General features: G+C 44.8%; 1 protein-coding gene across 1 annotated transcript in view; it reads left to right on the top strand.

The window, feature by feature from the left end:
- LOC119977187 (NADP-dependent malic enzyme-like) overlaps nt 1–13,095 on the top strand; it is a 179,020-nt gene that overhangs the window by 140,849 nt on the left and 25,076 nt on the right. Inside the window, exons 9-11 of the mRNA XM_038817871.1 lie at nt 2,638–2,735; nt 3,625–3,738; nt 9,312–9,417. Of these exons, the coding sequence (XP_038673799.1) occupies nt 2,638–2,735; nt 3,625–3,738; nt 9,312–9,417 (318 nt within the window). The remainder of the gene's footprint in view (nt 1–2,637; nt 2,736–3,624; nt 3,739–9,311; nt 9,418–13,095) is intronic.

Raw genomic sequence — 13,095 nt, 5'->3', positions numbered from 1 at the left:
GCTGATTTTGCATATAAATTCCTATTTCATGATCCTTCATAAAAATATTTCTTAACAGACCTTTAGTGATAGAGATATTGTAAAGATAAATGTTGATTTAACTGAAAGACACTTTATTACTCTTACTCTTTCACATGTTTAGAGATTCACCTCTCGCCAAATGTCAATGTTCAGAGAGACTGGGGACATGTTTGTGCAAGGAACTCAGAAAGTTAGTATGCACATCCAGCAAGAAATTAGGAAAGCAAATGGCATGTTGGCCTACATCATAACAGGATTGGAATACAGGATTAACAAAGGCTTGCTGCAATAGTAGAGTTTTGGTGCACCTGAAGTACCGTGTACAGTTTTTCGTTTCCAAATTTAAGGAAGGATATACTTCCATTAAAGACAGTACAGTGTAGGTTCACTAGACTGGTGCCAAATAGCGAGCTAGGGCATAGCCCTGTTCAGAGCGCAACCATCTGAGAGTCTCCAATGGCCTGCGCCCCCGCCCCCCAAGATGGCATTAAATGTGGTGCACGTTTGTGGAAACCATTGCTAAACGACACCCTGGTAAGGTCTCCCAGGCACGGCTGTTGGTTCCAGGGCTGCGGTAGAATACCATAAAGACCATAAGACATAGGAGGCCATTCGGCCCATCGAGTCTGCTCCACCTTTCAATAATGGCTGATATGTTTCTCATCTCCATTTTCTTGCCTTCTCCCCATAACCCCTGATCCCCTTATTGATCAAGAACCTATCCACCTCTGTCTTAAAGATTTTGCCTCCACAGCCTTCTGCGGCAAAAGAGTTCCACAGATTCTAGCTGAAGAAATTCCTCCTCGTCTCTGTTTTAAAGGATCATCCCTTCAGTCTGAGGCTGTACCCTCAGGTTCTAGTTTCTCCTACTAGTGGAAACATCCTCTCCACGTTCACTTTATCCAGGCCTTGTAGTATACAACACAGATATATTTAAATGAGCCTAATGGATAGAGGTGCACAAGTATATGATGTATTTAGATAAGGTACTCAAAGAAGAGCTGATGATACAAGGACTAAGGGACACAAGTTAAGTTTCAGGGAAAGAGATACATGGAGGCTAAGGGGAAGACGTTTTTTAATGCAGCGAGTATTAATGACCTGGAACTCGCTGCCCATATTTGTGGCTAGAGCACAGACGATGAATAATTTCAAAAGGAAATTGTACAGATACTTGATAGAAATAACCGTAAGGATTTACGGGGCGAAGCAGAGGAATGGGACAGACTGGATTGCTCAACAGAAGGCCAGCATGGAATTCGTGGGCTGAGATCTCCTTCTGTACCTTTATTGACTCAGCACGGTGGCACAGTGGTTAGCACTGCTGTCTCACAGCACCAGGGACTCGGGTTCAAATCTGGCCTTGGGTGACTGTCTCTGTGGAGTTTTCATATTGTCTGCGTGGGTTTCTCCTGGTGCTCCGCTTTCCTCCCAGTCGAAAGATGTGTAGGTTAGGTGGGTTGGCCATGCTAAATTGCCTATTAGTGACCAGGGATGTGCAAGTTAGGTTGCAGGGTTACGGAAATAGGGCAGAGTGGGTCAGTATAGACTTAATGGGCCGAATGGCCTCCTTCTGCACTGTAGAGATTCTATAACACTGTGGAATCCCCTTGATTAAAATTACCTTCATGTGTTGCAGGGGGTAATTTCTTATCAACTGCCAATCATTATATTTCGGAGGTTTTATGCAACCAGCAGCTGTGCAACTGAATCATTCTACGGTGGAATACTTCAAAACACTTTGTTCTCTTGATGAGGTAGAACTATACTAAAACAGGCACTAAGTAAATTGTGGTTTGTTCAGGAGGCCCCATGGAATTATTACAGAACAATATCTTATTCTCATTATTATCAGTATTACTGCTTTTGTTGGAAAAAGGAACTTCCTTCCAACATCCTGAACTAAACAAGATGGGAATGTGCTTTTTGAAATGCTAATTTTGTTGCAGGTGTTTGGCACTTTGTTAGCCTCCCTCGTTGCACACGGTCCACTTTACTCATTCATCCACACACCTATAAACAGATCAAGGAAGTCGGTTGCTTTTGAATTTTGTTAAACCTATGGAAAAGGATATATTTATACGAAATGGAATTTTATCTGATAGTGGTAGAAGAAAAGTAAGAAATTCTCCAAGAAAATACACAAGACAAAATTTGCAAATTATTATGATCCTCAGTGAAAGCTTTTAATTGTAGTTTACTGCCAGTCAAATAATGCGGTATGAATATAAGTTCCTCTGTATACTCTTTTAATCCAGTTTAAAACAAGCAACTTTGTTAAAATAGTTGGGAGGGATTTTACCAAAACCTGCCAATTCATTAAACATAATACAGAGAAAATGTACTGCCCCCATCTGGGTATGAGTGGCAAACAAGGTCAGTTGGCACCATTAACAGCTGAGAGTGGTCTCTCTGGACAATCAGTACGTCGGACCACCTTTCTAAAGTAGCCTATGATTGCTCCAAGTGTCATTCAAAGATCTTCCTATGTAGATAACTGCTCAAAAATAAATTAGAATTCAGAGTATTGTTTATTTAATGCAAGATGATAGGAGCCTGAAGTTTTCTTTTCATGTTTGAGTTTCTGTCTATAATTGTACCTCATTTTGTTCACAGGGACTGCAGCTGTGGCAGTAGCTGGTATTATTGCTGCACTGAGAATCACCAAGAATAAATTTCATGATCATAAGTTTGTCTTCCAAGGAGCTGGTGAGGTAACATTACTTGAATCACCTTTTTCCTTTGTTTAATGGTACAAATGCCATTTTACATTTGATGTTACTACCCTGCCCTAAGATGCAATAAGAGTACATGAAGCACCTACATCCCTCTTTCAGGATTTGTCAAGGAGAGTGCCATGGTTTTAACTCCTATTCTGAACTTTTAACATTCAATTTCAAATACTTTGAAAATTTCTATCGGCACGTGCAACCATGCCAGTTGACTTGATGGGTGGTGCACCCTCTGTGCACAATTGTGAAAACAGATGTAATGAGGTTTGTAAAATTATTGTGTGTTCCCTTTTGGAATTTCTTTGTAAGAGCAAAGGCGAGACTTGCCAGGGTTCTAGAATACCCAGGGCCTGGTTGTCAAATGAATTTTCAATAATAGTTGTGGTTGATAGTGATGGTGAAATTAATTTTAACATCTTGCAACCCCTTAACTACAGCATTAAATAGGATGTGTGGGGTTTCGCTCATTTGGCTGGATGGCTGGTTCGTAATGCGGACCGATGCCAAAAGCGGGGGTTTAATTCCCATACTAGCTGAGGTTACCCATGAAGACCCTGCCTTCTCAACCTTGTCCTTCGCCTGAGGTGTGGTGACCCTCCGGTTAAATCACCACCAGTTAGCGCACTCTCTTAAGAGCAGCCTATGATCCTCTGGGAGTGTGACAACATTTACAAATAGATTGCAGTATTGTAATATTTGCTTAAGTGGTTGTTTTTTGTTACTGATGTGATTTCTGAGGTAGTCTCACTTCTGAGCTGTCATTTGAATGTTATGTTTTTAACTTTAAAATTGTTGTATTAATTTGGTAATGAACATGAATTTTCTAACCGTGTTCTACATCATTAGCCGTGGCTTTATTAATGTATCACAGGCTGCCATGGGAATTGCTCATCTCCTCATGATGGCTATGGAAAAAGCTGGAATCCCAAAACAAGAAGCTCTAAAAAAGATATGGATGGTGGACTCAAAGGGCCTTATTACTAAGGTGCTTAATTTTTAATGAAACTTTAATCTATTTCGATAAAATTTAATAATTTCTGTTTCTGTCTCTTTTTCTCTCCTCTGCTGCTTTTTAAACTCTTCCTTTATTTTTTTCTTTCTTTTCAGGTGGGAGTTACTGTTCAGTATGTTTTAGTGTGGTAATTGGATATGGTTTGGAAAAGAACCAATTCCTGCAGGCTGTATTTGGATTAAGGGTTGCAGGATGATGTAATGTTTATCCAGTCACTTCTCACCCCCTCACTCATGTTATCCCTTATTTCCTGTACAATTCTAAGACTTTCAACGTCCCACTACTAATCTCCTCTGCTATGATTCGCTCTGACCTATCACTACTCCAATCTCCTTTTCTTTGAATGGCAACTTCTGTATCCAGCTATAGCTACCATACTAGCACGTATCACCTCCCAGAGTGCAAAGAAGTCCGAGGTCCCATTACGCTCATTTGAACACACACAAATAGGGGATAACTGGGACACTGAGTGGAGTGGGAGGAGATTGAGACTGAACAAGTCAATAAACACTCAGTTAAGAAAAGCTGTCTTTATTTCAGTTCCACCAACCAGCTTGAATTCCATTAACATTTATTTCCTTTCAAAACTCAACTTGCTTTCATGAAAAGAAATAGAAGCAACATGAAAGAAATAAACTTCCTGCTGCTTTACCCACCAATTATGCCTTTCTCCCACATTTCTTACTTCTGTGGCATTGCCCTGGCTTTGTTTCATTCTTATCAGCCCAGCCACCACCTGACTATCCCTAGCAATAGCTTCACTGCACAATTCCACATCTTTAGAATTCCTCAAATATCTTTTCTTTGACTCTTCTTCCTCCTTATCTACAGATAAACTCACCTCAGGCACATAGTCAGGACTCCACTGCACTTACCCTGGTGCACTCGTATTTCAGCATCAAGTCTAGAATGCAGCATAACTTCCTCCTATTTACCATTGGGAAGACTAAGCCATTGTCTCAGATTGAATCATATGGTTTGTATTCACAGATTCAGGATCCCGTATGATACTGAGTTGAGTTTCTAACCCCATATATTCTCTATTTCAAAGACCACCAGCAATATGGAGACTGTGGCTACAAGAGCAGGTCAGAGGCTGAAACTTCTGCAGTGAGTAACCCGCCTTCTGGTTCCCCAAAGCCTGTCTGCTAAGCCACAAATCAGGACTATAATGGAATACTCTCCACTTGCCCAGATTTGTGCAGGCCCGACAATAGTCAAGCTCAACACAATCGAGAATGAAACAGCCCATTGATCAGCACCCAATCCACCATCTTAAACATTCACTCACTCCCTCCACCACTGGCAGCAGTGCATACCATATGCAAGAACTGCAGCAACTCGCCAAGGCACCTACGACAGCCAAACAGCTCCTTCGAAACCCATAATCCTCTATTGTCTTGAAGAGCAGACATATGGGGCGGGATTCTCCGACCCCCCGTCGGAGCGGAGAATCGCCGGGGCTCGGCGTGAATCCCGCCCCCGCCGGCCGCCGAATTCTCCGGCCCTCCAAAAGTCGGTGAGGCGTGAATCGCGTCGCCCGCCTCGGAGAATGGCGGGGACCGGCGCGACTCAATGGGCCCCGGGGCTGCCCGAATTGTCAGGCTCGCGATGGGCCCAAGTCCCGCTGGTTTTTTGCCGATCCCGCCGGCGTGGATCAGACTAGGTTCCTTACCGGCGGGACCTGGCGGCACGGGCGGGCTCCGGGGTCCTGGGGGGGGGTGGCGCAGGGCGACCTGGCCCCAAGTGGTGCCCCCACGGTGGCCTGGCCCGCGATCAGGGCCCACCGATCCGCAGGCGGGCCTGTGCCATGGGGGCACTCTTTTCCTACGCGTCGACCGTGTCAGCTTCCGTGATGACCGACGCGTAGGTGACCCCCCCCCTTGCGCATGCATGGGGATGACGTCAGCAGCCGCTGACGCTCCTGCGCATGCGCGGACTCTCGTCGGCTGGCGGAGACCCTTCGGCCCCGGCTGGCATGGTGCCAAAGGCCTTCCACGCCGGCCGGCGGGGCGCAAACCACTCCGGCGCTGGCCTAGCCCCTGAAGGTGCGGAGGATTCCGCACTTTTGGGGCGCACCAACGCCGGAGTGGTTCACGCCACTCCGTCCCACCGGGTACGGGAGAATCCCGCCCATGGAAACATCACCACCTACAACCTTCTCACTTAAGTCACACAATCCTGAATTGGTAATATATTCCCTACTGTTGTTGGGTCAAAATTATGAAACTCCCAAACAGCACTGTGGATGCACCTACACGTCACATGGACTGCAGCAGTTCTAGAAGGTGGCTCCCCATCACCTTGTCAAGGGCAGTTAGGAATGGACATGAACACCCACATCCCATAAAGAAATTTTAAAAATCACTATTTCCATCCCCATGATATTGACTCCCCCATTCCAACTGTGCCCCACCTGCTAAAACTCAGCCATACTTTGTCACCTCAAAACCTAACTATTCCAATGCTCCCACTTTCTACCTTGAACCATTTGAAGTAATCAACAATTCAGCTGCAAGTATCTTAACTTGCAGCAAGTCCTGCCCTATCCCCCCTGTGCTCACTGATTAGCATTGACTCTTGGTCAAGCAAATTTTTGACTTTAAAATTTTCATCCTTGTTTGCAAATCCCTCCATGGCCTTGCCTCTCCCTATTTCTGTCATCTCTTCCAGCAACCATCTTAAGATATATGCACTCCTCTGGCTCTGGTCTCTTTTGCATTCCTAATTATAATTGTTCCATCAGTGATAGCCGTGCCTTCTGCTGTTTTGAGCTCCAAGCTCTGAAATATCTTACCTACACCTCCACCACACTTTCCACCTTTATCATCTTCCTTAAAACCTACTTCTTTTGAATTCCCAATTATAATTGCCTCACTATTGGTGGACGTGGCTTTAGTTGCCTCAGACCCAAGTTCTGAAATACCCTCCCTTACACCTCTCTACCTCACTTTCCTCCTTTAAGATACTCCTTAAAACCTACCTTTTTGATCATGAGACCTAATATCTCCTTGTGTCGCTCAGTGTCATTCCTTGTCTTGTAATGCTCCTGTGAAGTGACTTTGGACATTTCATTGTGTTTAAGGTGCCATATAAATATAAGTTGTTTTTCTTGTTGTCATCTTCTTCCTGGTTTTCCTTCTTGCACCCTGTGTAAACTTCAACTCATCCAAAACTCTGCTCTCATGTCTCACAACGAAGTCATATTTGCCTGTCGCATCCATCCTCGCTGACCTCAATACACCTCACATGTGAGATTCTAATCCTTGAGTCTGAATCTTCATATGGGGTGTAATTCCTCTAAAAAGTGCCATTTTGGGTGGGTTTATGGGTGATTCCGCCGGGTGTTTGGGTGCAATCCAGATCTGTATTCATCCACACTTGGTTATCTTTTTGGACCAAGGGGGGTTTCTCACTGAAAAGTCCTACACATAATTATTTGCTACAGAGGGGAACTAAAGACGCCGTTAAGACCAGATCGATGGGCAGCATGGTGGCGCACTGGCTTAGCCCTGTTGCCTTGCGGCGTCAAGGTCCCAGGTTCGATCACGGCTCTGGGTCACTGTCCATGTGGAGTTTGCACATTCTCCCTGTGTTTGCGTGGGTTTCGCCCCCACAACCAAAAGATGTGTGGGCTAGGTGGATTGGCCATGCTAAATTGCCCCTTAATTGGAAAAAATGAATTGGGCACTCTAAATTTAAAAATAAAAGACCAGATCGAGGAACCATTTTTAAAGGGTGCTCAGATCTCAAAGTTAGGTTGCAGGTCACCCACACCCACGGACATCCCACCCACAGACATCGCAAGCCTCCGCAGACGTGGCTTGAACCCAGAGGGGCAGTCTACACCCCCATCACTAGAAGTCTGCGTCTCCCTATCCCAACACCACCTTTAAACTCCACTGCCCCCCCTCCCCTTCAGGCCTCAACCCTTTATATCCCATCTTCATTCTCTCCTTCACTCCCTCTTTCATGGCATGGCACTCCTCAAGCCTCATCCCTTAGCACTGCCCTGGCACCCAGACAATATCAATCTGGCACATGGGCACTGCCTTTGGCACCAGTGGGGCCGGTGAATACCGGGAGTCAGGGATGGTGACCTTGAACAGGTTGTGCATATTTTAATAAGCCCAAAAACTCATTGAAATATGCCAAACTATCACCCCAGCGAGGGTATGATCTAGATTGTGTCAGGCATAGCGGGCCGGGTGCATTGCGGGTGGTTCAATGTCCAGTGCAAAACCCGTTTTTGGCCTCTCCCACTATGCATCCGGCATAACGGGATCAGCAGTGCGGTGGGCAAATAGTGTCCATGGATTCCCCAATAGTTTGCCCTTTCCTGTCTCCATTGCTATAGCATTCATCCCCAACATACCAATCCTTTGACTTTGGCTCCTTGTGCAGCCACTCCTTTTGCCCTGCCACTGACAACCTGGTTTTCTGTTGTGAAAGGATCCTAATTTCTGGAATTCCCTTCTTTAACCTCTCCCAGCCCTCTGAGACCCACTCTAAAATTCCACTTCTGTTGCTCGAGGTACAGCCATTTCCCATTTCTCCCCAAACCCCTTATGCACACATGCACGCACGCACGCACGCACACACACACACACACACGCACGCACGCACGCACGCACACACACACACAAACCACCATCTTTCATGCAGTTGGATCCTATTCCATTTCCCTCATACCTCTGTGAAGTACTTTGCATCAGTTTTCTATGGTACACAATTGCCAGTTGTTGTAAATGGCAACACGATGTTCTGCTTAAGAGCAAATATAGAAAACCAAATGCTGCTAATTCACATCTAATTTTGTGGCTATATTGATGATTTGATAGTTTGAACCAAGAACAACTGTTTAACACTTAAATCTTGTGCATGAAAAAAATTGTGAAATTTGATTTGTTAAATGTCTTCGGTGGTGGCATCCTTCAATTTGTATAAAATGTAAGGACCCACAGTAAAACGTTTGGGGATGGGGAGGCTTTATAGGATGCACTTTTGCTGGGGCGGCATGCGGCGCAGTGGTCAGCACTGGGACTGGGGCGCTGAGGACCCGGGTTCGAATCCCAGCCCTGGGTCTCTGTGTGGAGTTTGCACATTCTCCCCATGCCTGCGTGGGTTTCACCCCCACGACCCAAAGATGTGCAGGTTAGGTGGATTGGCCACGCTAAATTGCCCCTTAATTGGAAAAGAAAAATTATTTTTTTTTTAAATGGGGGTGGGGGTGGTGAGTGCATCAATTAGAAGGTACCCTCTGCACAATGGGCCATCCCTGCCCCACTTCGTTACTTCCTGACCAACCTCCAAAGCCCTCCTGTCCTTGTGTACCCGATCACTTGCCACCTTAAAATGCCAGGACTTGCCTCACTCAGGTTGCCATTGTTTTTCTTTGTGGAGATGCTTGCACTTTTGCTGATGGATGAAGAAACCAAGCCATGAGAGGCAGGTTCTGCCAGAAGTGTTGCAAGTGAAGTGGATGTGCTACATGCATGATGTCAATATTCATCTTATTCTCTATTCTTCTTTCTGCTCTTGTTCAGGGAAGAAGCCACCTGACCCATGAAAAGGAGATGTTTGCTCAGGATCATCCACCAATCAAAAGCTTGGCAGAAGTTGTTAGTGAAATTAAACCAACAGCTTTAATAGGTACAGTTAAAGTTCATACTGATCTTTAATGTCAGATTACCACACTGAGCTGCCATGAATAAGAAACAATTTATTAATCTATCTTAAACTGGACAAATCAGGAGGGTTTTTTTAAAATGGGGGGACTTTCTAAATCCTTTAGTACAATTTAATCAAAATTTATATAAGTTTTGACATCTGTATTCAGGATAATGGAATGAAAATGTACCAGCTCCTGGCAGATTAGGGCTGTGGTATTAATGGAAGTGGATTGAGACTTATTGATGTAGTCCTTAGTAATTGAATCCACAACTCAAAGCTGACCTCAAATTCAGTACTGATGGCACTGACCAGTCCCATTCCCTGCAGTTTACATTTACATTTATAGCTACATTTATCTGATAAAAAAATTAAGTTATCTCTGGGGCAGTAACACTGTTGGGGTTACCGTCTATGGGGAAATGAAACACACTGGATCTGACCAGACCCAACATTGTCTCTGGAGACAGAGGATCCATTTCCTGATTCACGTGAAAAAACACAAATATAAAATCCAAGCCCAAAACTGGACTTACAATGCACTTGGAAGTAAGCTGAAGGCTCGGCGTGTTTTCAGTAGGGGTGAATTATATCAGGTGGATAGCCCACTTTCCCTCCAACCCACCACTTTCCCTCCCACCCCCTATCCGTTCTCCATAATACGGGGCAGGGGTTGGTAAGACACATCCTTGGCCGCCCACACTTCGGCCCATTCTGGCCCTCAACTGCCCAATTGAATGCTAAATAAGCACCTTAATCTGCCTCCGCTGCTATAAAATGCTGTGCAATGGTATTTTGAAGAAGCGGGCAGGAATGGGGGTGGGGTGGTCAGTGCATCAATTAGAAGGTACCCTCTGCACATTGGGCCATCCCTGCCCCACTTTGTTACTTCCAACCTCCAAAGCCCTCCCGTCCTTGTGTACCCAATCACTTGCCACCTTACAATCCCAGGACTTGCCTCGCACAGGTCGTCATTGTTTTTCTTTGTGGAGATGCTTGCAGTCCTGACAGTGCCCACTGTTCTGTTCTGGCACTGCTAGGACTGATCGAGCTGTGGGTCAATCAGATTTGCAAGCAGCTCTCGAGGGTAGGAGTTGTATCTACTGAGGTACGGAAGTTTAGGCTGCACTGTGTGTGTTATCACTGCAGGGCAGAATGTTGTTCCAGGGAGAGATCAAGCAATACACCCCCCATTAAAATTCAGCCCAAATTTCTCAGAGTTCCAATTAATGCACCTGTTCCAATATATCCAGACTATGATAGAATATATTAGAATATACTTCAATTATGTCAATTTGCAAATAAGATTTTTTTGTCGTTAATAAATTGATGAAATAAATTACGTGATTCTGCAATTTGTCAGCGCTTGCTAAATAATTGAGGGCACTGATAGCTACACTAACAACAAATTTAAGAAAATCAGCTGAGCTCTTGTCATGATTATTCCTTTAAGGGCAACACAGCAGATTAAGGTCACCTGACCTTGGTGACCAATCAGGACTCAGAGTGGGAAACCACCCAGTGGGGGTTTCCAGAACTAGCAGCAGAATGCTGCTCATGTGGATTCTTGAATATAAATCCTTTGCTTTTCATGAATGAAGTATCTGAAAGTGTATAATTACAGGCTCGTAATGTGGCTCATTTACACTTGCTAGAATCAGCATATATTCATACACAGGGCCCCCCATTCTCTGCAAACAAAAGGAATATGATCAAGCCTTGCACCTTTTTTGAATTACCCAAAAATGTGGGGAACCTGGAGTCCCATGTTTTTTCTCCATGGCAACCCCTCAGCCAATCAAAGTCAATTTGCCAGCAATCAGCACCTTTTTCCCCTGTGGTATAAATTGTTGTGAGGGTTTGAAATTTGGCATTCTTGCATTTGTCCTGATGAGTGCAAGACAAAAAGATTCGGCAACATGTCTCTCTTTTCAAATTCAGTACTACTGACTCTTTTAAAATAAAATATCAGTTAGAGTTAGCTTTAAGCATGTTGTTTTCGTCTGTATGTTTTTGTGGAATTTTTTTAAATAGAGAGATTTGTTCAGTGATTTTTAGCTCTCCCAAATCAGCTCTCCCAAACTTGCAATTGCTGTCATACTTCAAACATCATCAAAACCTGGTGTAGAAATATTCATTTTCAAGAAGATAATGGTGAGAGTTGTTGAAGGACAGCATTCTTTAGGATACAACCGCTGTATCTGATATTTTAGTGTTCCTGTAGCCCACACCGTTAGTAACATTTGTCTATGGTTTTAAGCAAAGAAATATATTTACTTTAAATGAACACGTTTACTTCTAATGAAAGCATAGATTTTAGATGCCATCAATTCTTTCCAAAATTAGAAACTGTGCTGCTGACTGTCAAAAAGGCCTCTCCCATGGTAATCTGAGACTTATATCTTTTGTATTGAATCTTGTTGGTGAATGATGGGTGTCACCCATATTTTCTTTGGCCAAATTGTCTCTATTTTTCAATCAACTTTTTTTTATTTAAGGAAAATTTAGTCTAGGTAGCAAAAGCCCATCCTGTCTCAGTATGACATCCAGTGTTCTCCATCCCACCCACCCCACCCTCCATTCTGTCAGTTACTGCATTTTCCTGGTCACTTCTATTTTTCTCATTGTGATTATGAACATAAAGTGGAAGAAATCAGGCTTTCCATATTGCTGGTACACTTCCTTTGCTTAAACACTACACATCAGCAACAACCTTCCTGCACTTAAGCCTTTTCCTGTCATTTGCTCCCTCCCTGTAACTTTATGATTTGCTTAACCTGACTATAGTTTCTATATTCTTCGTGAACAAGAGCTTGTAAGGACGATCTGGAGTTAAACCCTTGAGGTTATAAAACACGAACTTGCATGTTTCTTCATTGCTAAAGCTGGTGCCAAAGGGATAGGGAGAATCATTTGGGATTGTTTCAAGAAAATGACACACCTTTGTGAAAAACAGTGGGAACCGATTATAGTTTACATAGAAGCATAGAAAATAGGAGCAGGAGGAGGCCATTTGGCCCTTTGAGCTTGCTCTTCCATTCATTATGATCATGGCTGATCATTCAACTCAATAGCCTGATCCTGCCTTCCCCCCCTCCCATATCCTTTGATCTCCTTCACCCAAGTGCTATATCTAATTGCTTCTTGAAAACATGGGGCTGGTTTCTCCATTTGGGAGACTGAGTCCCCACGCCGGCATAGAAACGGTGGTGTTTTATGCCAGGGAAACTGCCGCAAAACGGCCACCGATTCACCGTTTTGCTGGAACTAACAGGGAGGCAGCGTAGAGCACCCAGCTCTAGCTGCCGACACTGCCCTGAGCATTTCCGGGTACGTGGCCACGCATGCATACGATGGCGGCCTGCAGCGGCCATGCCATGCCCCATGGCGGACTCAGCCCATGGACCCGGACCGCAAATACTGTGCACCCCTTCGGCCACTCGCACGCCCTGGACCGTCTGCCAACAGTGCCCCCAGACCCAAATGAAGCCCCCCTGCCCGTGAATCAGCCCTCCCCCGACTGTGGCGGTGCCGGACTGAGTCCGCAGCTGTCACGCTAAGTTCGTGGCGGCAGGTGAGACCATGAGAGTCCCACGCCGTCAGAATTCAGCCGGTCGGGGACGGAGCATCGCAGGCGGTCCTCAAGGATACGTGGCGCGG

Source organism: Scyliorhinus canicula, chromosome 14, assembly GCF_902713615.1.
Source record: "Scyliorhinus canicula chromosome 14, sScyCan1.1, whole genome shotgun sequence".
NCBI classification, from domain to species: domain Eukaryota; kingdom Metazoa; phylum Chordata; class Chondrichthyes; order Carcharhiniformes; family Scyliorhinidae; genus Scyliorhinus; species Scyliorhinus canicula.
Note: the sequence above shows the minus strand (reverse complement) of the source record. Positions and strands in the feature narration are given on the sequence as shown.